The 27,149-nt window shown below is 36.5% G+C and overlaps 1 protein-coding gene and 1 pseudogene across 2 annotated transcripts; one reads left to right on the top strand and one right to left on the bottom strand.

Moving 5' to 3' along the window:
* The first annotated feature begins 2,628 nt into the window (after positions 1-2,628).
* LOC120358761 lies at positions 2,629-4,543 on the top strand (annotated as a pseudogene).
* LOC113002722 (E3 ubiquitin-protein ligase HUWE1-like) lies at positions 3,774-5,668 on the bottom strand. 2 transcript variants are annotated; one of them, XM_039454550.1, is made up of 2 exons: positions 5,556-5,650; positions 3,774-5,202 (listed from the first exon to the last, which is right to left on the bottom strand). In XM_039454550.1, the coding sequence occupies exons 1-2, from the start codon at positions 5,624-5,626 to the stop codon at positions 5,013-5,015; spliced, it is 261 nt and encodes an 86-aa protein (XP_039310484.1). In that variant the 5' UTR covers positions 5,627-5,650; the 3' UTR covers positions 3,774-5,012. The 2 variants fall into 2 exon arrangements, 1 of the variants encoding a protein (XP_039310484.1); XR_005575762.1 differs by lacking the exon at positions 3,774-5,202 and adding an exon at positions 5,308-5,443 and having other exon boundaries at positions 5,556-5,668.
* Between the last annotated feature and the right edge of the window lie 21,481 nt (positions 5,669-27,149).

Genomic DNA, 27,149 nt, shown 5'->3' with positions numbered 1-27,149 from the left:
GTCCAATAAGAAAAATGTTATTAAATGGAATGACCGAACCTAATATTGGCCAAAATTGTTGTAGCAATAACTTGGACAGTGGCAATCCATCAATATTTATTGTAATTTTTACACAATTAATGTCATCTTTTGTTGCAGCTAATATCTTCAATACAGATTGTCGCACTCCAAAATAATGGTAGCTTCCTGGCGGAACTGTACGTATTTCTTGATTCCTTTGATTTTGTAAAAACGTTCTTGATAAAAGCGTCTAATGATAAATTCGAAAAACAAGAATGACTTGCTAATAAGTGTAATAAAGATGTTACAGCAACATGTGTGATCTGGTATTTGACAGCCCCCAATGCTAGATCATTTGTAAAAGTACTTTTATCATCTATAGTTGTGCCACTATTGTCGGATACATTAAATATTGAAGAAGTTGATGATTGCGAATCAGACGTATCATAATGAAATTGTCTGTCTGTATCATTATTTGAGATTTCATCAGACATGTCATTAATATTTTCATTCACAGTGTGAAAATTATTTTTTATATTGTTATCAATTTGAACGCCAATATCTATTGTGGAAACATTCTGTACATTTTCCGTATATTTATCATTATTATTAATGTACGATGTTTCATGTGATGTTGAATTCAAGAAACTATCACAAATTAAATTCGATTCTAATTTTATTCTTCTATCCAATTGCCATTTTGAGATATACACAATATCTTTTCTTTGTCTCTTTCGATTCATTTTTGTTAAAAGACAATATGTACTTTTATATTATATAAGTGTCTACATCCAAATATTGTAAACGCTGATATTTTATGTTGGTAGACAAAATGCAGTACAAATAACAGAAAAACAAAACAAAAGTGCAAAGTAAAGACAAAAAAGACTTGAGAAAATGCATTAAATATCACTTTAACGTGCACCTTTAAACATGCACATTTTTTAAGAGTTTTGAGTAACATATTTTTATGTACATTTAATTATAATTACAGTTAATATTTGTTCAATTTTTAAAATCTTTGAAACCTTTTAACTGTGTTAGTTTTATAAGCAGCCCAATTAAATTAAAAAAATAGCGTTTTTAATAAAAAATAAATATTAATATTAATATTTATACTTTAATGTAAAATGTAAATAAACTGATTTATACGAAACTTTCTTATGCGTACAAAAGTTGTATACGTAACATAGAATTTATGTTTAACATATTTTTCATTATTAACTCAATTTCTTTGTATTTTGTTATTATAAACAAGAAATCAATAATATTCCATAAAATCTTTGTATCATTTGCAAATGTTTCTCGTACTTTCTTAAAGTAAAAAAGGAAGTACGTACAGTCGCTTTCATTATAGTTGCGACACTTTTTTTTAGATGCATTTCTGAACGCGCAACTATAACGAGAGATGAGAACGACTGCAGTTGTGGAGGTTAGCGCGAAATGTCAAATGTTGATATACAAGGTGTCACAAAGAAAATTTGGACACCTTGGAGGAAATATAAGATAAGTATACTCGCAAATATTTTTCAAAAGAGTGTATAAAAAAATATTCGCACATTTTTCGTATAGGATCGGCTTTGGTCTAATTGAGCTTTATATATTCGTCATTACAGCAACGATGAGCTGAGATGCTTAGATGTAGTTAAATAAATTATAACTACAATAAATATAAAAAATTAAAATTTTAAATATTTGTTACAGTTATAATTACAATTTATTTAACTACATCTAAGCATCTCAGATCATCGTTGTTGTAACAACGAATTTATAAAGCTCAATTAGACCAAAGTCGATACGGAAAATGTGTTATTTATTAATTAAAGCTAACTTTTTCTTATTTTTAGAAGAAGTAGAAGACACAAGGATGATATTGAAAGAAAGGTAAATAAGATTTTAGTTTAATTACATAAGACGTAAGAAAATTTTGTAATAAATATACAATTTATTATTTGCATAGGTATGACTTTAATTCTGGTCCATTGATGCAACAAGCACGCAACATTTTGAAACAGATGGATGGTAAAGTGATGAAGAATGAATTTGATATTCAAATTCTTGATTTATTGGCGAGTTCTTGGCCAGACAGACCACCAGTTGAGAAAAGCTGGAACTATTGAAGGTAATATTATTTTAAAGTATGCGGCTCTTTATATTTTATTATAATATTTATCTATTGCATTATTTCTTAAAATGATATGAAGACTGGTTTATTAGAAGAAGGGAAAGTTACCTTACTCACGAAAATGTCTTTGGAAGAAGGGAAGCCAGATCCTGTCACATAGAGAATAAAATATTTGTTGCACCACCGAACTTATGACGAGTGATTTATTTATTCCAATTATATTTGCACCCATTGCTTGTGCAATAGCATTGAAAATATTACATTCTCCATGGAGGTAAAAAATGATTATTTCAGTGTAATCTTTAGCTTTATATATATATTTATATATATATATATATATATATATATTTGTTTTTTTTTTCCTAACTTAATACATGCGTTGTTTCTAGGTGAATTAATTTGGCATCAACAATGTGCGAGATTTAATACCAAATGGACGTAATACAGTTATTGTTACGGAAAAGACCAAACTTGAATATATTAGCCTTATGTGTCAAATGAAAATGACTGGAGCAATTTGTAAGCAGTAAGTAAATTTTCCAAAATTAAGTAGAAAGATATTGTTTGCTTTAACTATTTGTTTAATTACGTTTTCACATTCTACTTTATTTTTATATTTTAAATCTTTCTAACTACAGGTCTATTCTTGGAAGGATTTTATGATATTATGCTTAAACGACCAATTTTCATATTTAATGAACAAGAACTTGAACTATTGATCAGTGGCTTGCCTACTGTAAATATCTTAAAGGAGGATCTTAAAGCAAATATTGAGTATCATAAATACACTGCTACGTTTTTATAGGTACATTTTGATATTTTGTATTAGCTCAAGTTTGAAAGATTTGAATTATACCATCTTTTTTCCACTCACAGATTCAATGGTTCTGCTGCATTGCGAGGTTTTAATCAAGCGGATTGTTCGAAGTTCTTACAATTCATCACTGGTACATCTAAAGTGCCGTTACAAGGTTTTGCGTTATAAGGCATGAACGGCATACAAAAGTTCCAAATTCACAGAGAAGACAAGTTGACAGACAGGCTTTTATTTGCACATATTTGGTAAATATATGAAAAAAGAAATTGTTTTAATACCTTGTCATATGTGTATATAAGTTAAAATTAAATTGATATAAAATTACAAGACTAAAATTGTATTTTTTAATTGCAGTTTCAATCAACTGGATTTGCCAGTGTACGAGACGTTTGATAAACTCTGAACAAATCTACTCAAGGCGACTTACGAATGCACCAAAGAATTTGGATTTGCATAATCTTACCAGAATTTGCTCCTATACAATTTCGATTTCCTGCGTTCAATCGATGATATTCTAGAGACAAAACTTATGGTTGGATCTTTACAGCCAATGATAACATTCCGGACGTGCAATGGCCTATTGCTTGCAAAATTTTTAACGTTCTTACAAAAATTGTTATACGCAATGCTATATGTAAAACTATCTTGTGAACGTAGCGAATCACAGTGCTCTAATTGCTATAATATGTATTATTACACTTATACGACTTTATATATACGAAATATATATTTTCATTTTATCATACACATTAACTCTCATGTAATTAATGGACAATAATTTATTCGTTAATATATACGCTAATAAATACGCTGATTTTAAAATGCAGTATATTACATTTCTTTTCATCCTTTTTATTTCTTACAATAAATTAATTAACTATTACAGTTATGTGTATGAATCTTATCTTTAAAAGAAATCGGAGCTACCTTGTGCATCAAAGTGACTTTGGAAGAAGAGAAGCAAGATCCTGCAAACACAAATATTAAATTACATGGTTCCTATTTATGAATCATGTATGATGAATTAATAGGTAGAAAATGATAATCTTTTTTTAAAGATTTATTCTTTATTTATAAAAATGTAACTGTCAAAAAATTCAAATGCATGTATAATTCAATGTATATTTTATAATTTTTTTTTAATTTATCAAAATAGAGCTTATAATTAAATAGACGTTAATTACTTCAATAACACATCAATGGATTAATGTTAGTATTATTACTAAATAGATTATTAATATCTATTTAATCTATAAATCTTTAAAAAAAGGTTATCATTTTCTACCTATTAATTCATCATACATGATTCATAAATAGGAACCATGTAATTTAATATTTGTGTTTGCAGGATCTTGCTTCTCTTCTTCCAAAGTCACTTTGATGCACAAGGTAGCTCCGATTTCTTTTAAAGATAAGATTCATACACATAACTGTAATAGTTAATTAATTTATTGTAAGAAATAAAAAGGATGAAAAGAAATGTAATATACTGCATTTTAAAATCAGCGTATTTATTAGCGTATATATTAACGAATAAATTATTGTCCATTAATTACATGAGAGTTAATGTGTATGATAAAATGAAAATATATATTTCGTATATATAAAGTCGTATAAGTGTAATAATACATATTATAGCAATTAGAGCACTGTGATTCGCTACGTTCACAAGATAGTTTTACATATAGCATTGCGTATAACAATTTTTGTAAGTACGTTAAAAATTTTGCAAGCAATAGGCCATTGCACGTCCGGAATGTTATCACTGGCTGTAAAGATCCAACCATAAGTTTGGTCTCTAGAATATCATCGATTGAACGCAGGAAATCGAAATTGTACAGGAGCAAATTCTGGTAAGCTTATGCAAATCCAAATTCTTTGGTGCATTCGTAAGTCGCCTTGAGTAGATTTGTTCAGAGTTTATCAAACGTCTCGTACACTGGCAAATCCAGTTGATTAAAACTGCAATTAAAAAATACAATTTTAGTCTTGTAATTTTATATCAATTTAATTTTAACTTATACACACATATGACAAGGTATTAAAACAATTTCTTTTTTCATATATTAATCAAATATGTGCAAATGAAAGCCTGTCTGTCAACTTGTCTTCTCTGTGAATTTGGAACTTTTGTATGCCGTTCATGCCTTCTAACGCAGCAAAACATTGTAACGGCACTTTAGATGTACCAGTGATAAATTGTAAGAACTTCGAACAATCCGCTTGATTAAAACCTCGCAATGCACCAGAACCATTGAATCTGTGAGTGGAAAAAAGATGGTATAATTCAAGTCTTTCAAACTTGAGCTAATACAAAATATCAAAATGTACCTATAAAGACGTAGCAGTGTATTTATGATACACATCAATATTTGCTTTAAGATCCTCCTTTAAGATATTTACAGTAAGCAAGCCACCGATCAATAGTTCAAGTTCTTGTTCATTAAATATGAAAATTGGTCGTTTAAGCATAATATCATAAAATCCTTCCAAGAATAGACCTGCAGTCAGGAAGATTTAAAATATAAAAATAACGTAGAACGTGAAAACATAATTAAACAAATAGTTAAAACAAACAATATATTTCTACTTAATTTTGGAAAATTTACTTACTGCTTACAAATTGCTCCAGTCATTTTCATTTGACACATAAGCCTAATATATTCAAGTTTGGTCTTTTCCATAACAATAACTGTATTACGTCCATTTGGTATTAAATTTCGCACATTGTTGACGCCAAATTAATTCACCTAGAAACAACACATGTATTAAGTTAGAAAAAAAAAAATATATATATATCGACTAATTGAGCTTTATAAATTCGTTGTTACAACAACGATGATCTGAGATGCTTAGATGTAGTTAAATAAATTATAATTATAACTGTAACAAATATTTAAAATTTTAATTTTTTATATTTATTGTAGTTATAATTTATTTAACTACATCTAAGCATCTCAGCTCATCGTTGCTGTAATAACGAATATATAAAGCTCAATTAGACCAAAACCGATCAAATACGGAAAATGTGCGAATATTTTTTGAAAAAGTCTATTTGAAAAATATTTGCGAGTATACTTATCTTATATTTCCTCCAAGGTACCCAAATTTTCTTTGTGACACCTTGTATACCAACGTTTGACATTTCGCGCTAACCTCCGCAACTACAGTGGTTCTCATCTCTTGTTATAGTTGCGCGTTCAGAAATGCATCCAAAAAAAGTGTCGCAACTATAATGAAAACGACTGTACATGTCACGCTAATTCTATACCCACATAGAACTAAAACCTCCAATGGACGTCTGATGGACGTTTGCCGTGGACGTACGGACCTTCCAGTGGACGTCCCATGAACATCCAATGTACGGCCACTAGACATCCACAGTTCCGCATTGCGCACGTCCATTGGACGTCCATTAGACGTTAACAACGGATGTCCATTAGACGTTACGTGGATCATTAATAAAGGGTTCATAGAGCCTTAGTGGATGACAAACCGATGTCACGTGGATTATTAGTAGAGGCTTTATGGAGTCTCAGCAGATGTTACTTAGATTATTAATGGACGTGTACCGTGGAAGTTCGGACCTTCAGTGGACATCTAATGGACGGTAAAAAAAATTTTTTTTTAAACAAATTTTATTATTTTTATAGCTTAATCTGTATTCACTGTTTCACATATAACATTTTAATTTACTAATTACAATTACGTACTATTTTATAAATTTTTGAAACGCATCGGCGCCGGCGGGATTCGAACCTAAGATCTTCGGAACGATAACCTAGTATCTTAACACTGAGCTAAACGTACACTTGTGAGATTATTAATAAAAAGTTATATTTGAAGTAAAGCTGATTTGAACAAGAAAAAACTGGCGTCTTGGGTATCGCGCGAACACTCTTATTAACCTTTTGTTTATTTAGCCTTAGATATTTTTAATATAAATTATATAAATAATTAAAACTTGTTTCTGCCCATGGCCAAATCAGTCAAAAAACAACAATTAGAAATAGTATCAAAGCATGAAAAAACATTAATGACGTAAAAAGCCCGTTGCCAAAGTTAATTTTGCAATTAGTTGTTATAAACAAATTGTCAAAACTGACTGTAGAGGAGAACTGATTGCGCCAATCGATTCACCGAGAAAAATTACTAAAAAAACATATATGACGCTTTTTTAATTGTCATAGTTGTTATAATTGTTATAAACAAATTAGTTGCATAATTGTTTTAATAAAGAGATAATGATCAAATTCCGTACAGAGAGCGCATGATATACGTAATATAACATTTTATCCTTGTTTAACTTCTAATGATCAACAAGGATAACGTCATGCGCATTATATGCTTTACGGAATCTATCTGACTTCTATGATAAAAGTAAAATTTCATGAAGCTATAGAAATTTTATGGACTTCTAATGGACGTCCATCTGACTTCCATGATGGAAGTAAAATCCTATGAAGCTATAGAGGTTTAATGGACTTCTAATGGACGTCCATCTGACTTCTATGATGGAAATAAAATCCCATGGAGCTATGGAGGTTGGATGGATGTCTAATGGAGATCTATCTGACTTCTATGATAGAAGTAAAATCCCATGGAGCTATGGAGGTTGGATGGATGTCTAATGGAGATCTATCTGACTTCCATGATGGAAGTAAAATCCCATGGAGCTATGGAGGTTGAATGGATGTCTAATGGAGATCTATCTGACTTCCATAATGGAAGTAAAATCCCATGGAGCTATGGAGGTTTTATAGACTTCTAATGGACGTCTATCTAACTTCCATGATGGAAGTAAAATCTCATGGAGCTATGGAGGTTTCATGAACTTCTAATGGATGTCCATCTGACTGCTATGATGAAAATAAAATCCCATGGAGCTATAGAGGTTGGATGGATGTCTAATGGAGATCTATTTGACTTCCATGATGGAAGTAAAATTCCATGGAGCTATGGAGATTTCATGGATTTCTAATGGACGTCCATCTAACTTCCATGATGGAAGTAAAATCCCATGGAGCTATGGAGGTTTCATGGACTTCTAATAGACGTCCATCTGACTTCCACCATGGAGATAGACGTTCCATGGAGGTATGGAAGGGCGATGGACATCCACTGGAGGTCAATTTCTATGTAGGTATGCAAATGAAACAATAGTGGTAGTTCAAGTACTTACTTTTTCCAATTTAGCTTCGCAATGATGCCGTAACACAAACTTCAAACCGTCCGTCTTCCTTTTGAAAAGCAATGTAGAGATTTAGATAACGTAGAAATTTTAAAATCAGTCGGAGGACATACAAAGATTCAGACCCCGGAAAAATGTTTAAATCAGAATCGTAGCGCTTCGTACGAAATAGTACAATAATTAAATGACTATTACTGCAACAAAATAAGAAATATATGTAAGACAGACGATGAATTACTGCAATGAATTTCAAATAGCGTGAAAAGAGAGGAAATATCTTTGACGATAGTAGTATAGTAAGGCGGATTCTAACTCAGGGATCTGAGGGGGGTGCGGGGGCAGGGGGGGGGAATTACACGACACGTTTTTGCCGTACTGACCGTGATGATGTCACGTGGGGGGAGTGGGAGGAACATTTCACGGCATGTATTTTGTCGTGCTAACCACACCTTGAAGGGAGGGGGTGATGCCACATGCCTACTCGCTCGCACGCCAATGTTCTTTTTACCGTGCTAACTGCGTTTTGGAGGGGAGTGATGTCACCTCGATTTGTGCGGGGGCAGGGGGAATTTCACGGCACGCGTCTTTACCGTATTGACCGTGATGATGTCTCGTGGAGGGGAGCGGGAGGAACATTTCACGGCATGTATTTTGTCGTACTAACCACACCTTGAAGGGAGGGGGTGATGCCACCTCGTGGCGTTACCGTAGATGATATCACTTAAGCACTGCGCTCTCACTCCTTCCCTGTATGCCTTCTTGCTCGCACGCCAACGCTCTCAATCGTCATCTTTGAGGAGGGGTGATGCCACCTTGCGATGCTAATTATAGCATAGGTGATGGAAGCGCACATGCATTTTCTTTCTCACTCCTTCCCATATATTGCGCTCATCTTTGGTACAGCAGACGCTGCGATGTGGTGTGGCGATGCATCATCCCCCCCCCCATACGCACGTTTTATTCTCGCTTGCTTGCTCATGCTCTCCCACGGCTTATCTTATACTTCGCAAGCCAATGTTCTCAATCGCACGCGTTCTTATTTCTAAGGTGTTCTCAGGAATGGAAGAGAATAGGGAAAATAATAATAATAATTTGTTTGAATGTAATATATTTTTTTTCATTTTATTTATTTTAAAAAGAATATATAAAAATGATTTTATTAACATATTATTTATTAAAATCATTTATTTTATTTTTTACATACACAAATAATTAAATATTTAAAAATTATAAGAAAATTGAAAAAATTATTAAAAAATAAGAGACTAAAAAATTATATAAAAAATTATATAAAAAATTATATGAAAAAATATATAAGATTTCGATAACACAAGAGATACATTTTATCAAGAGATATGGCAGTGTCTCACACCAAGTGACCGTTGCATATTAAATACTTTATACTATTATATATAACATGATCGCACTATTAAACGTGTATCATACGTCTATTAAACTGATATCAAAGATCTATTATACGTCTATGTCTACGTCTACCATACGTCTATCGTACATCGTACGTCTATCATACTACTACATTGTACTACTGACGTTTGAGTGTAGTACGTTAGACGTTTCATAATAGTATGGTTGACGGACGCGTTCTTATTTCTACGATGTTCTCAGGAATGGAAGAGAATAGGGAAAATAATAATAATTTGCTTGAATGTAATATATTTATTCTTTTTATTTTATTTATTTTAAAAGAAATACATAAAAATGGTTTTATTAAAACGTTAGTAAAAATTATTTATTTATTTATTTATTTTTAATATACACAAATAATTTTATTTGTCTTTATTAGATAAATTTTGCTTCTTATTTATTTTTAATAAGTATACAAATAATTTTAGTTATTTTCATTAAATAAATTATTTAAATGAAAAGTATCCGGTTCGCCATAATAGTAGTAAAACCACCATCCATGTAAAGTTGATTCGCACCATAAGAAGTCCAGTTCATCTCGTAGTTTTTTTCGTTCCTTTTCAATTTTTATTTTTTTTTTGTATATTTATGAAACCTACTACCTCGAGATTTTCGATTCGTAGGTATTCGTGGCATTCGTCACAGTTCATTGTGGCTGACTGACTGACTGACTGACTGAGTGACAAATTGATGCGAGCAGAGTCCATTTATTTTTACAATCAAAATGTACGTGATTTATCTTCAAAACGCTGATACCTCATTGTTCTCATAGTAAAATGAGAACACCTCTAAGCAATTTTTTATTTTAACATGCACATGCAGCTTAAATTTTCGATAACATAAGAGATACGTTTTATCAAGAGGTATGGCAGTATCTCACACCAAGTGGCCGTTACATATTAAATATTTTACACTATAATATATAACATGATCGCACTACTGAACGTGTATCATAGGTCTATTAAACTGATATCAAACATCTATTATACGTCTACGTCTACCATACGTCTATCGTACATCGATCATACGTCTGTCGTATGTCTACCATACGTCTACCATACGTCTGTCGTACGTCTACAATACGTCTATCGTACATCGTACGTATATCATACTACTACATTGTACTACTGACGTTCGAGTGTAGTAAGTTAGACGTTTCATAATAGTATGGTTGACGACAAGCTTAATCCCGTGCACGCGGGGTGTTACTTCGAATTGCCGCTGTCGGTAAGTGACAAGCGTGCAATAATTAATGTACATTCGAAGGACAATGCTTGCTTCGCGTGGTCCATGGTGGCTGCTCTGTACCCCGCCGAAAATCATGCAAACCGAGTGTCATCTTACCCGCATTATTCGACTGTTTTGAAGTTTGACGATATACAATTTCCAATGAAAGTAAAAGACATTGGAAAATTTGAACGTTTAAACGACGTATCGGTAAATATGTACACTACCGAATTGGACAGAAAAGAAAAGATAGAATATGTTGTACCATTACGACTGACCGAAGATAAGAAGGAGAAACACGTCAATCTCTTCTACGTGGAAGATAAACACGACGTCACCCACGGTCACTTTGCGTGGATTAAGAACCTGTCGCGCCTGGTCAGCTCACAGCTGAGCAAAAAAAGAACAAGAAATTCATTTGCGATCGGTAAATGTAATACATAAAAAAACATTTTCACACATTTAATTATTGTTTAGTAAAAAATAAATTTCTTTTATTACAGTTGTCTGCATTACTTTCACTTAGAGAAAAAATTGCAGTCGCACGAAACGGAGTGCAAGAAAGTAAACGACTGCGCCATCATACTGCCGAGAGAATACCAGAAATGGCTAGACTTCGACTCATACAACAAGGAGTGCGTACCATTTGTAATTTACGCCGATTTGGAGTGTATACTGAAGAAGATGGAGAATGAAACAGAGAACACTGGGGCGGCCGGTTGCCACCATAATGGCGACTCTCGTCGTAAATGTGGTGCCACTCTGCACATTACGACAACTTGGGGTGGCTCCCTGATCGAGGGTTGTACTATTTGTACATTTCTCGACAGCAAATGGTTGCGTTCTCTTGCCCAGTGAGAACGCATACACGCATAACATTTCGAAGGAGTGAAGTATTCGTGGCATTCGTCACAGTTCATTGTGGCTGACTGACTGACTGACTGAGTGACAGATTGATGCGAGCAGAGTCTATTTATTTTTACAATCAAAATGTACGTGATTTATCTTCGAAACGTTGATACCTCATTGTTCTCATAGTAAAATGAGAACACCTCTAAGCAATTTTTTATTTTAGCATGCACATGCAGCTTAAATTTTCGATAACACAAGAGATACGTTTTATCAAGAGGTATGGCAGTGTCTCACACCAAGTGGCCGTTGCATATTAAATACTTTATACTATAATATATAACATGATCGTACTATTAAACGTGTATCATAGGTCTATTAAACTGATATCAAACATCTATTATACGTATACGTCTACGTCTACCATACGTCTATCGTACATCGACCATACGTCTGTTGTACGTCTACCATACGTCTATCATACTACTACATTGTACTACTGACGTTCGAGTGTAGTACGTTAGACGTTTCATAATAGTATGGTTGACGATAAGCTTAATCCCATGCACGCGGGGTGTTACTTCGAATAACCGCTGTCGGTAAGTGACAAGCGTGCAATAATTAATGTACATTCGAAAGACAATGCTTACTTCGCGTGGTCCATGGTGGCTGCCCTGTACCCCGCCGAAAATCATGCAACCCGAGTGTCATCTTACTCGCATTATTCGACTGTTTTGAAGTTTGACGATATACAATTTCCAAGAAAAGTAAAAGACATTGGGAAATTTGAACGTTTGAACGACGTATCGGTAAATGTGTACACTACCGAATTGGACAGAAAAGAAAAGATAGAATACGTTGTACCGTTACAACTGACCGAAGATAAAAAGGAGAAACACGTCAATCTCTTCTACGTGGAAGATATACACGACGTCACCCACGGTCACTTTGCGTGGATTAAGAACCTGTCGCGCCTGGTAAGCTCACAGCTGAGCAAAAAAAAGAACAAGAAATTCATTTGCGATCGGTAAGTGTAATATATAAAAAACATTTTCACACATTTAATTATTGTTTAGTAAAAAAATAACATTTTTTTATTACAGTTGCCTGCATTACTTTCACTTAGAGGAAAAATTGCAGTCGCACGAAACGGAGTGCAAGAAAGTAAATGACTGCGCCATCATACTACCGAGAGAGGACCAGAAATGGCCAGAATTCGACTCACACAACAACAAGGAGCGCGTACCATTTTTAATTTACGCCGATTTGGAGAGTATACTGAAGAAGATGGAGAACGAAACAGAGAACACGTCGAGTTTCGCGTATCAACACCACGAGGTATACAGCATAGCTTACTATGTTAAATGCTCGTTCGACGACGCGTTATCGATGTATCGTTTTCGCCGCGATAAGGACTGCGTCGCGTGGTTCGCGAAAGAATTAGAAAATCTTGCGTACGATATGAAAGCACGAATATCTGCCAACGTTCCAATGGAACAATTAACTATACAGCAGAAAGAAGTATTTTTAAACGCGACGAACTGTCATATATGCGAAAAACCATTTATATCAAATAAGGGCCTTACCCGTAACGAGTGGTCGCTAACGATCAGTATTGCATCAGTCGCTTGAACAGTTTTTGGCATCGCTCTTGAATTACGTACAATGGCAAGCGAAGCATCCGGACGTTTTCCTTATCGAGAAAATTTTGAGGAAGAAAGGAAATAAAGTCTACGTTAAATGGCTGGGATTCGATGGATCGCATTCGTGGATAAATAAAAGAGGCGTTATTTGATTTATATACATACTCGTAGATAACGATTAATTTGCAATTCTCGCTGTAAACGTCAATAGTTTCGTTTCTGATGAAGATCCACGCTTGTTTTACGTTAAAATGCGTCGAACAAGCGTGGATCTTCATCAGAAACATAACTATTGAAGTTCCCAGCGCGAATTGCAAACGAATCGTTATCTATGCGATATCTCACGTGTTTTACCATAAAATGCTTCAAACAAGCGTTGATCTGCATCAGAAACATAACTATTGAAGTTCCCAGCGCGAATTGCAAATGAATCGTTATCTATGCGATATCTCACGTGTTTTACGTTAAAAAGCGTCGAACAAACGTTGATCTGCATCAGAAACATAACTATTGAAGTTCCCAGTGCGAATTGCAAACGAATCGCTATCTATGCGATATCTCACGTGTTTTACGTTAAAAAGCGTCAAACAAGCGTTGATCTGCATCAGAAACGAAACTATTGAAGTTCCCTGCGCGAATTGCAAATGAATCGTTATCTATGCGATATCTCACGTGTTTTACGTTAAAATGCGTCGAACAAGCGTTGATCTGCATCAGAAACATAACTATTGAAGTTCCCAGCGCGAATTGCAAACGAATCGCTATCTATGCGATATCTCACGTGTTTTACGTTAAAATGCTTCAAACAAGCGTTGATCTGCATCAGAAACGAAACTATTGAAGTTCCCAGCGCGAATTGCAAATGAATCGCTATCTATGCGATATCTCACGTGTTTTACGTTAAAATGCGTCGAACAAGCGTTGATCTGCATCAGAAACATAACTATTGAAGTTCCCAGCGCGAATTGCAAACGAATCGCTATCTATGCGATATCTCACGTGTTTTACGTTAAAAAGCGTCAAACAAGCGTTGATCTGCATCAGAAACGAAACTATTGAAGTTCCCAGCGCGAATTGCAAACGAATCGCTATCTATGCGATATCTCACGTGTTTTACGTTAAAAAGCGTCCAACAAGCGTTGATCTGCATCAGAAACGAAACTATTGAAGTTCCCAGCGCGAATTGCAAATGAATCGTTATCTATGCGATATCTCACGTGTTTTACGTTAAAATGCGTCGAACAAGCGTGGATCTGCATCAGAAACATAACTATTGAAGTTCCCAGCGCGAATTGCAAACGAATCGCTATCTATGCGATATCTCACGTGTTTTACGTTAAAAAGCGTCAAACAAGCGTTGATCTGCATCAGAAACGAAACTATTGAAGTTCCCTGCGCGAATTGCAAATGAATCGCTATCTATGCGATATCTCACGTGTTTTACGTTAAAATGCGTCGAACAAGCGTGGATCTTCATCAGAAACATAACTATTGAAGTTCCCAGCGCGAATTGCAAACGAATCGCTATCTATGCGATATCTCACGTGTTTTACGTTAAAAAGCGTCGAACAAGCGTTGATCTGCATCAGAAACATTACTATTGAAGATCCCAGCGCGAATTGCAAACGAATCGCTATCTATGCGATATCTCACGTGTTTTACGTTAAAAAGCGTCAAACAAGCGTTGATCTGCATCAGAAACGAAACTATTGAAGTTCCCTGCGCGAATTGCAAATGAATCGTTATCTATGCGTTATCTTACGTGTTTTACGTTATAAAGCGCCGAACAATCGTTGATCTGCATCAGAAACATAACTATTGATGTTCCAAGCACGTATTGCAAATGAATCGTTATCTATGCAATAACTTTCGTGTTTTACGCTAAAAAGCGTCAAACAAGCGTTGATCTTCATCAGAAACGAAACTATTGAAGTTCCCTGCCCGAATTGCAAATGAATCGTTATCTATGCGATATCTCACTTGTTTTACGTTAAAAAACGTCAAACAAGCGTGGATCTGCATCAGAAACGAAACTATTGAAGATCCCAGCGCGAATTGCAAACGAATCGCTATCTATGCAATATCACACTTGTTTTACGTTAAAAAGCGTCAAACAAACGTTGATCTGCATCAGAAACATAACTATTGAAGTTCCCAGTGCGAATTGCAAACGAATCGCTATCTATGCGAAATCTCACGTGTTTTACGTTAAAAAGCGTCGAACAAGCGTCGTTCTGCATCAGAAACATAACTATTGAAGTTCCCTGCGCGAATTGCATATGAATCGTTATCTATGCGATATCTTACGTGTTTTACGTTACAAAGCGTCAAACAAGCGTGGATCTGCATCAGAAACGAAACTATTGAATTTCCAAGCGCGAAATGCAAATGTATCGCTATCTATGCGATATCTCACGTGTTTTACGTTAAAAAGCGTCGAACAAGCGTTGATCTGCATCAGAAACATAACTATTGAAGTTCCCAGTGCGAATTACAAACGAATCGCTATCTATGCGATATCTCACGTGCTTTACGTTAAAAAGCGTCGAACAAGCGTCGTTCTGCATCAGAAACATAACTATTGAAGTTCCCTGCGCGAATTGCAAATGAATCGTTATCTATGCGATATCTTACGTGTTTTACGTTAAAAAGCTTCAAACAAGCGTGGATCTGCATCAGAAACGAAACTATTGAAGTTCCCAGCGCGAATTGCAAACGAATCGCTATCTATGCGGTATCTCACGTGTTTTACGTTAAAAAGCGTCAAACAAGCGTTGATCAGCATCAGAAACATAACTATAGAAGATCTCAGCGCGAATTGCAAACGAATCGCTATCTATGCGATATCTCACGTATTTTACGTTAAAAAGCGTCAAACAAGCGTGGATCTTCATCAGAAACGAAACTATTGACATTTACAGCGAGAATTGCAAATTAATCGTTATCTATGCGGTATCCCACGTGTTTTACGTTAAACAGCGTCAAACAAGCGTTGATCTGCATCAGAAACGAAACTATTGAAGTTCCCTGCGCGAATTGCAAATGAATCGTTATCTATGCGATAACTCACGTGTTTTACGTTAAAATGCGTAGAACAAGCGTGGATCTTCATCAGAAACATAACTATTGAAGTTCCCAGCGCGAATTGCAAATGAATCGTTATCTATGTGATATCTCACGTGTTTTACGTTAAAACACGTCAAACAAGCGGTGATCTGCGTAAGAAACGAAACTATTAAAGTTCCCCGCTCGAATTGCAAATGAATCGTTATCTATGCGATATCTCACGTGTTTTACGTTAAAAAGCGTCGAACAAGCGTTGATCTGCATCAGAAACATAACTATTGAAGTTCCCAGCCCGAATTGCAAACGAATCGTTATCTATGCGATATCTCACGTGTTTTACCATAAAATGCTTCAAACAAGCGTTGATCTGCATCAGAAACGAAACTATTGAAGTTCCCAGCGCGAATTGCAAATGAATCGTTATCTATGCGATATCTCACGTGTTTTACGTTAAAAAGCGTCGAACAAGCGTTGATCTGCATCAGAAACATAACTATTGAAGTTCCCAGCGCGAATTGCAAACGAATCGCTATCTATGCGATATCTCACGTGTTTTACGTTAAAAAGCGTCAAACAAGCGTTGATCTGCATCAGAAACGAAACTATTGAAGTTCCCTGCGCGAATTGCAAATGAATCGTTATCTATGCGATATCTCACGTGTTTTACGTTAAAATGCGTCGAACAAGCGTGGATCTTCATCAGAAACATAACTATTGAAGTTCCCAGCGCGAATTGCAAACGAATCGTTATCTATGCGATATCTCACGTGTTTTACGTTAAAAAGCGTCAAACAAGCGTTGATCTGCATCAGAAACGAAACTATTGAAGTTCCCAGCGCGAATTGCAAATGAATCGTTATCTATGCGATATCTCACGTATTTTACGTTAAAAAGCGTCGAACAAACGTTGATCTGCATCAGAAACATAACTATTGAAGTTCCCAGCGCGAATTGCAAATGAATCGTTATCTATGCGATATCTTACGTGTTTTACGTTAAGAAGCGTCAAACAAGCGTGGATCTGCATCAGAAACGAAACTATTGAAGTTCCCTGCGCGAATTGCAAATGAATCGTTATCTATGCGATAACTCACGTGTTTTACGTTAAAATGCGTCGAACAAGCGTGGATCTTCATCAGAAACATAACTATTGAAGTTCCCAGCGCGAATTGCAAACGAATCGCTATCTATGCGATATCTCACGTGTTTTACGTTAAAATGCTTCAAACAAGGATTGATCTGCATCAGAAACGTAACTATTGAATTTCCCAGCGTGAATTGCAAATGAATCGTTATCTATGCGATATCTCACGTGTTTTACGTTAAAATGCGTCAAACAAGCGTGGATCTGCATCAGAAACGATACTATTGAAGTTCCCTGCGCGAATTGCAAATGAATCGTTATCTATGCGATATCTCACGTGTTTTACGTTAAAAAGCGTCGAACAAGCGTTGATCTGCATCAGAAACATAACTATTGAAGATCCCAGCGCGAATTGCAAACGAATCGCTATCTATGCGATATCTCACGTGTTTTACGTTAAAAAGCGTCAAACAAGCGTGGATCTGCATCAGAAACGAAACTATTGACGTTTACAGCGAGAATTGCAAATTAATCGTTATCTATGCGATATCTCACGTGTTTTACGTTAAAAAGCGTCAAACAAGCGTTGATCTGCATCAGAAACGAAACTATTGAAGTTCCCAGCGCTAATTGCAAATGAATCGTTATCTATGCGATATCTCACGTGTTTTACGTTAAAAAGCGTCGAACAAGCGTTGATCTGCATCAGAAACATAACTATTGAAGTTCCCAGCGCGAATTGCAAACGAATCGCTATCTATGCGATATCTCACGTGTTTTACGTTAAAAAGCGTCGAACAAGCGTCGTTCTGCATCAGAAACATAACTATTGAAGTTCCCAGCGCGAATTGCAAACGAATCGCTATCTATGCGATATCTCACGTGTTTTACGTTAAAAAGCGTCGAACAAGCGTTGATCTGCATCAGAAACATAACTATTGAAGATCCCAGCGCGAATTGCAAACGAATCGCTATCTATGCGATATCTCACGTGTTTTACGTTAAAAAGCGTCAAACAAGCGTTGATCTGCATCAGAAACGAAACTATTGAAGTTCCCAGCGCGAATTGCAAATGAATCGTTATCTATGCGATATCTCACGTGTTTTACGTTAAAAAGCGTCGAACAAACGTTGATCTGCATCAGAAACATAACTATTGAAGTTCCCAGCCCGAATTGCAAACGAATCGCTATCTATGCGATATCTCACGTGTTTTACGTTAAAAAGCGTCAAACAAGCGTGGATCTTCATCAGAAACGAAACTATTGAAGTTCCCAGCGCGAATTGCAAATGAATCGTTATCTATGCGATATCTCACGTGTTTTACGTTAAAAAGCGTCAAACAAGCGTTGATCTGCATCAGAAACGAAACTATTGAAGTTCCCTGCGCGAATTGCAAATGAATCGTTATCTATGCGATATCTCACGTGTTTTACGTTAAAAAGCGTCAAACAAGCGTGGATCTGCATCAGAAACGAAACTATTGAAGTTCCCAGCGCGAATTGCAAATGAATCGTTATCTATGCGATATCTCACGTGTTTTACGTTAAAAAGCGTCGAACAAACGTTGATCTGCATCAGAAACATAACTATTGAAGTTCCCAGCGCGAATTGCAAACGAATCGCTATCTATGCGATATCTCACGTGTTTTACGTTAAATAGCGTCGAACAAGCGTGGATCTTCATCAGAAACGAAACTATTGAAGTTCCCAGCGCGAATTGCAAATGAATCGTTATCTATGCGATATCTCACGTGTTTTACGTTAAAAAGCGTCAAACAAGCGTTGATCTGCATCAGAAACGTAACTATTGAATTTCCCAGCGTGAATTGCAAATGAATCGTTATCTATGCGATATCTCACGTGTTTTACGTTAAAAAGCGTCGAACAAACGTTGATCTGCATCAGAAACATAACTATTGAAGTTCCCAGTGCGAATTGCAAACGAATCGCTATCTATGCGATATCTCACGTGTTTTACGTTAAAAAGCGTCGAACAAGCGTCGTTCTGCATCAGAAACATAACTATTGAAGTTCCCAGCGCGAATTGCAAACGAATCGCTATCTATGCGATATCTCACGTGTTTTACGTTAAATAGCGTCGAACAAGCGTTGATCTGCATCAGAAACATAACTATTGAAGATCCCAGCGCGAATTGCAAACGAATCGCTATCTATGCGATATCTCACGTGTTTTACGTTAAAAAGCGTCAAACAAGCGTGGATCTTCATCAGAAACGAAACTATTGACGTTTACAGAGAGAATTGCAAATTAATCGTTATCTATGCGATATCTCACGTGTTTTACGTTAAAAAGCGTCAAACAAGCGTTGATCGGCATCAGAAACGAAACTATTGAAGTTCCCTGCGCGAATTGCAAATGAATCGTTATCTATGCGATAACTCACGTGTTTTACGTTAAAATGCGTCGAACAAGCGTGGATCTTCATCAGAAACATAACTATTGAAGTTCCCAGCGCGAATTGCAAACGAATCGTTATCTATGCGATATCTTTCGTGTTTTACGTTTAAAAGCGTCAAACAAGCGTTGATCTTCATCAGAAACGAAACTATTGAAGTTCCCAGCGCGAATTGCAAACGAATCGCTATCTATGCGATATCTCACGTGTTTTACGTTAAAAAGCGTCGAACAAGCGTTGATCTGCATCAGAAACATAACTATTGAAGATCCCAGCGCGAATTGCAAACGAATCGCTATCTATGCGATATCTCACGTGTTTTACGTTAAAAAGCGTCAAACAAGCGTTGATCTGCATCAGAAACGAAACTATTGAAGTTCCCAGCGCGAATTGCAAATGAATCGTTATCTATGCGATATCTCAGGTGTTTTACGTTAAAAAGCGTCGAACAAACGTTGATCTGCATCAGAAACTGAACTATTGAAGTTCCTAGCACAAATTGCAAGTGAATCGTTATCTATGCGATATCTTACGTCTTTTACGTTAAGAAGCGCCAAACAAGCGTGGATCTGCATCAGAAACGAAACTATTGAAGTTCCCTGCGCGAATTGCAAACGAATCGCTATCTATGCGATATCTCACGTGTTTTACGTTAAAAAGCGTCGAACAAGCGTTGATCTGCATCAGAAACATAACTATTGAAGATCCCAGCGCGAATTGCAAACGAATCGCTATCTATGCGATATCTCACGTGTTTTACGTTAAAAAGCGTCAAACAAGCGTGGATCTTCATCAGAAACGAAACTATTGACGTTTACAGCGAGAATTGCAAATTAATCGTTATCTATGCGATATCTCACGTGTTTTACGTTAAAAAGCGTCAAACAAGCGTTGATCTGCATCAGAAACGAAACTATTGAAGTTTCCTGCGCGAATTGCAAATGAATCTTTATCTATGCGATACCTCACGTGTTTTACGTTAAAAAGCGTCAAACAAGCGTGGATCTGCATCAGAAACGAAACTATTGAAGTTCCCAGCGCGAAATGCAAACGAATCGCTATCTATGCGATATCTCACGTGTTTTACGTTAAAAAGCGTCGAACGAGCGTTGATCTGCATCAGAAACAGAACTATTGAAGATCCCAGCGCGAATTGCAAACGAATCGCTATCTATGCGATATCTCACGTGTTTTACGTTAAATAGCGTCGAACAAGCGTTGATCTGCATCAGAAACATAACTATTGAAGATCCCAGCGCGAATTGCAAACGAATCGCTATCTATGCGATATCTCACGTGTTTTACGTTAAAAAGCGTCAAACAAGCGTGGATCTTCATCAGAAACGAAACTATTGAAGTTTCCAGCGCGAATTGCAAATTAATCGTTATCTATGCGATATCTCACGTGTTTTACGTTAAAAAGCGTCAAACAAGCGTTGATCGGCATCAGAAACGAAACTATTGAAGTTCCCAGCGCGAATTGCAAACGAATCGCTATCTATGCGATATCTCACGTGTTTTACGTTAAAAAGCGTCGAACAAGCGTTGATCTGCATCAGAAACATAACTATTGAAGATCCCAGCGCGAATTGCAAATGAATCGCTATCTATGCGATATCTCACGTGTTTTACGTTAAAAAGCGTCAAACAAGCGTTGATCTGCATCAGAAACGAAACTATTGAATTTCCCAGCGCGAATTGCAAATGAATCGTTATCTATGCGATATCTCACGTGTTTTACGTTAAAAAGCGTCGAACAAACGTTGATCTGCATCAGAAACTTAACTATTGAAGTTCCAAGCACAAATTGCAAGTGAATCGTTATCTATGCGATATCTTACGTGTTTTACGTTAAGAAGCGCCAAACAAGCGTGGATCTGCATCAGAAACGAAACTATTGAAGTTCCCTGCGCGAATTGCAAACGAATCGCTATCTATGCGATATCTCACGTGTTTTACGTTAAAAAGCGTCGAACAAGCGTTGATCTGCATCAGAAACATAACTATTGAAGATCCCAGCGCGAATTGCAAACGAATCGCTATCTATGCGATATCTCACGTGTTTTACGTTAAAAAGCGTCAAACAAGCGTTGATCTGCATCAGAAACGAAACTATTGAAGTTCCCAGCGCGAATTGCAAATGAATCGTTATCTATGCGATATCTCAGGTGTTTTACGTTAAAAAGCGTCGAACAAACGTTGATCTGCATCAGAAACTGAACTATTGAAGTTCCTAGCACAAATTGCAAGTGAATCGTTATCTATGCGATATCTTACGTCTTTTACGTTAAGAAGCGCCAAACAAGCGTGGATCTGCATCAGAAACGAAACTATTGAAGTTCCCTGCGCGAATTGCAAACGAATCGCTATCTATGTAATATCTCACGTGTTTTACGTTAAAAAGCGTCGAACAAGCGTTGATCTGCATCAGAAACATAACTATGGAAGATCCCAGCGCGAATTGCAAACGAATCGCTATCTATGCGATATCTCACGTGTTTTACGTTAAAAAGCGTCAAACAAGCGTGGATCTTCATCAGAAACGAAACTATTGACGTTTACAGCGAGAATTGCAAATTAATCGTTATCTATGTGATATCTCACGTGTTTTACGTTAAAAAGCGTCAAACAAGCGTTGATCTGCATCAGAAACGAAACTATTGAAGTTTCCTGCGCGAATTGCAAATGAATCGTTATCTATGCGATATCTCACGTGTTTTACGTTAAAAAGCGTCAAACAAGCGTGGATCTGCATCAGAAACGAAACTATTGAAGTTCCCAGCGCGAATTGCAAACGAATCGCTATCTATGCGATATCTCACGTGTTTTACGTTAAAAAGCGTCGAACGAGCGTTGATCTGCATCAGAAACAGAACTATTGAAGATCCCAGCGCGAATTGCAAACGAATCGCTATCTATGCGATATCTCACGTGTTTTACGTTAAATAGCGTCGAACAAGCGTTGATCTGCATCAGAAACATAACTATTGAAGATCCCAGCGGGAATTGCAAACGAATCGCTATCTATGCGATATCTCACGTGTTTTACGTTAAAAAGCGTCAAACAAGCGTGGATCTTCATCAGAAACGAAACTATTGACGTTTACAGAGAGAATTGCAAATTAATCGTTATCTATGCGATATCTCACGTGTTTTACGTTAAAAAGCGTCAAACAAGCGTTGATCGGCATCAGAAACGAAACTATTGAAGTTCCCAGCGCGAATTGCAAACGAATCGCTATCAATGCGATATCTGACGTGTTTTACGTTAAAAATCATCTAACAAGCGTTGATCTGCATCAGAAACATAACTATTGAAGATCCCAGCGCGAATTGCAAATGAATCGCTATCTATGCGATATCTCACGTGTTTTACGTTAAAAAGCGTCAAACAAGCGTTGATCTGCATCAGAAACGAAACTATTGAAGTTCCCAGCGCGAATTGCAAATGAATCGTTATCTATGCGATATCTCAGGTGTTTTACGTTAAAAAGCGTCGAACAAACGTTGATCTGCATCAGAAACTGAACTATTGAAGTTCCAAGCACAAATTGCAAATGAATCGTTATCTATGCGATATCTTACGTGTTTTACGTTAAGAAGCGCCAAACAAGCGTGGATCTGCATCAGAAACGAAACTATTGAAGTTCCCTGCGCGAATTGCAAACGAATCGCTATCTATGTGATATCTCACGTGTTTTACGTTAAAAAGCGTCGAACAAGCGTTGATCTGCATCAGAAACATAACTATTGAAGATCCCAGCGCGAATTGCAAACGAATCGCTATCTATGCGATATCTCACGTGTTTTACGTTAAAAAGCGTCAAACAAGCGTTGATCTGCATCAGAAACGAAACTATTGAAGTTCCCAGCGCGAATTGCAAATGAATCGTTATCTATGCGATATCTCAGGTGTTTTACGTTAAAAAGCGTCGAACAAACGTTGATCTGCATCAGAAACATAACTATTGAAGTTCCAAGCACAAATTGCAAATGAATCGTTATCTATGCGATATCTTACGTGTTTTACGTTAAGAAGCGCCAAACAAGCGTGGATCTGCATCAGAAACGAAACTATTGAAGTTCCCTGCGCGAATTGCAAATGAATCTTTATCTATGCGATATCTCACGTGTTTTACGTTAAAAAGCGTCAAACAAGCGTGGATCTTCATCAGAAACGAAACTATTGACGTTTACAGCGAGAATTGCAAATTAATCGTTATCTATGCGATATCTCACGTGTTTTACGTTAAAAAGCGTCAAACAAGCGTTGATCTGCATCAGAAACGAAACTATTGAAGTTCCCTGCGCGAATTGCAAATGAATCGTTATCTATGCGATAACTCACGTGTTTTACGTTAAAATGCGTCGAACAAGCGTGGATCTTCATCAGAAACATAACTATTGAAGTTCCCAGCGCGAATTGCAAACGAATCGTTATCTATGCGATATCTCACTTGTTTTACGTTTAAAAGCGTCAAACAAGCGTTTATCTTCATCAGAAACGAAACTATTGAAGTTCCCTGCGCGAATTGCAAACGAATCGCTATTTATGCGATATCTCACGTGTTTTACGTTAAAAAGCGTCAAACAAGCGTTGATCTGCATCAGAAACGAAACTATTGAAGTTCCCAGCGCGAATTGCAAATGAATCGTTATCTATGCGATATCTCACGTATTTTACGTTAAAAAGCGTCGAACAAGCGTTGATCTGCATCAGAAACATAACTATTGAAGTTCCAAGCACAAATTGCAAATGAATCGTTATCTATGCGATATCTTACGTGTTTTACGTTAAAAAGCTTCAAACAAGCGTGGAACTGCATCAGAAACGAAACTATTGAAGTTCCCAGCGCGAATTGCAATGAAACGCTATCTATGCGATATCTCACGTGTTTTACGTTAAAAAGCGTCGAACAAGCGTTGATCTGCATCAGAAACATAACTATTGAAGATCCCAGCGCGAATTGCAAACGAATCGCTATCTATGCGATATCTCACGTGTTTTACGTTAAAAAGCGTCAAACAAGCGTGGATCTTCATCAGAAACGAAACTATTGACGTTTACATAGAGAATTGCAAATTAATCGTTATCTATTCGATATCTCACGTGTTTTACGTTAAAAAGCGTCAAACAAGCCATGATCGGCATCAGAAACGAAACTATTGAAGTTCCCTGCGCGAATTGCAAATGAATCGTTATCTATGCGATAACTCACGTGTTTTACGTTAAAATGCGTCGAACAAGCGTGGATCTTCATCAGAAACATAACTATTGAAGTTCACAGCGCGAATTGCAAACGAATCGTTATCTATGCGATATCTTTCTTGTTTTACGTTTAAAAGCGTCAAACAAGCGTTGATCTTCATCAGAAACTAAACTATTGAAGTTCCCTGCGCGAATTGCAAACGAATAGCTATCTATGCGATATCTCACGTGTTTTACGTTAAAAATCGTCGAACCAGCGTTGATCTGCATCAGAAACATAACTATAGAACATCCCAGCGCGAATTGCAAACGAATCGCTATCTATGCGATATCTCACGTGTTTTACGTTAAAAAGTGGCAAACAAGCGTGGATCTTCATCAGAAACGAAACTATTGACGTTTACAGCGAGAATTGCAAATTAATCGTTATCTATGCGATATCTCACGTGTTTTACGTTAAAAAGCGTTAATCAAGCGTTGACCTGCATCAGAAACGAAACTATTGAATTTCCCTGCGCGAATTGCAAATGAATCGTTATCTATGCGATAACTCACGTGTTTTACGTTAAAATGCGTCGAACAAGCGTGGATCTTCATCAGAAACACAACTATTGAAGTTCCAGGCGCGAATTGCAAACGAATCGCTATCTATGCGATATCTCACGTGTTTTACGTTAAAATGCTTCAAACAAGGGTTGATCTGCTTCAGAAACGTAACTATTGAATTTCCCAGCGCGAATTCCAAACTAATCGCTATCTATGCGATATCTCACGTGTTTTACGTTAAAAAGCGTCAAACAAGGGTGGATCTTCATCAGAAACGAAACTATTGACGTTTACAGAGAGAATAGAAAATTAATCGTTATCTATGCGATATCTCACGTGTTTTACGTTAAAAAGCGTCAAACAAGCGTTGATCGGCATCAGAAACGAAACTATTGAAGTTCCCTGCGCGAATTGCAAATGAATTGTTATCTATGCGATAACTCACGTGTTTTACGTTAAAATGCGTCGAACAAGCGTGGATCTTCATCAGAAACATAACTATTGAAGTTCCCAGCGCGAATTGCAAACGAATCGTTATCTATGCAATATCTTTCGTGTTTTACGTTTAAAAGCGTCAAACAAGCGTTGATCTTCATCAGAAACGAAACTATTGAAGTTCCCAGCGCGAATTGCAAACGAATCGCTATCTATGCGATATCTGACGTGTTTTACGTTAAAAAGCGTCTAACAAGCGTTGATCTGCATCAGAAACATGACTATTGAAGATCCCAGCGCGAATTGCAAACGAATCGCTATCTATGCGATATCTCACGTGTTTTACGTTATAAAGCGTCAAACAAGCGTTGATCTGCATCAGAAACGAAACTATTGAAGTTCCCAGCGCGAATTGCAAATGAATCGTTATCTATGCGATATCTCAGGTGTTTTACGTTAAAAAGCGTCGAACAAACGTTGATCTGCATCAGAAACATAACTATTGAAGTTCCAAGCACAAATTGCAAATGAATCGTTATCTATGCGATATCTTACGTGTTTTACGTTAAGAAGCGCCAAACAAGCGTGGATCTGCATCAGAAACGAAACTATTGAAGTTCCCTGCGCGAATTGCAAACGAATCGCTATCTATGCGATATCTCACGTGTTTTACGTTAAAAAGCGTCGAACAAGCGTTGATCTGCATCAGAAACATAACTATTGAAGATCCCAGCGCGAATTGCAAACGAATCGCTATCTATGCGATATCTCACGTGTTTTACGTTAAAAAGTGTCAAACAAGCGTGGATCTTCATCAGAAACGAAACTATTGACGTTTACAGCGAGAATTGCAAATTAATCGTTATCTATGCGATATCTCACGTGTTTTACATTAAAAACCGTCAAACAAGCGTTGATCTGCATCAGAAACGAAACTATTGAGTTTCCCTGCGCGAATTGCAAATGAATCGTTATCTATGCGATAACTCACGTGTTTTACGTTAAAATGCGTCGAACAAGCGTGGATCTTCATCAGAAACACAACTATTGAAGTTCCAAGCGCGAATTGCAAACGAATCGCTATCTATGCGATATCTCACGTGTTTTACGTT

This window comes from Solenopsis invicta, chromosome 10 (genome assembly GCF_016802725.1).
Source record: "Solenopsis invicta isolate M01_SB chromosome 10, UNIL_Sinv_3.0, whole genome shotgun sequence".
Classification (NCBI taxonomy): Eukaryota; Metazoa; Arthropoda; class Insecta; order Hymenoptera; family Formicidae; genus Solenopsis; species Solenopsis invicta.
The sequence above is the reverse complement of the archived record's forward strand: the minus strand, read 5'-3'. Positions and strand labels throughout refer to the sequence as shown.

What these genes read in the sequence shown, in the direction of transcription:
- LOC113002722 (XM_039454550.1), bottom strand. Translation starts at nt 5,626, where the DNA reads ATGGAAAAGACCAAACTTGAATATATTAGGCTTATGTGTCAAATGAAA. An exon ending in ACTGGAGCAATTTGTAAGCA is followed by an intron (nt 5,203 to 5,555) that starts GTAAGTAAATTT and finishes TTCCACTCACAG; the next exon opens with ATTCAATGGTTCTGGTGCAT.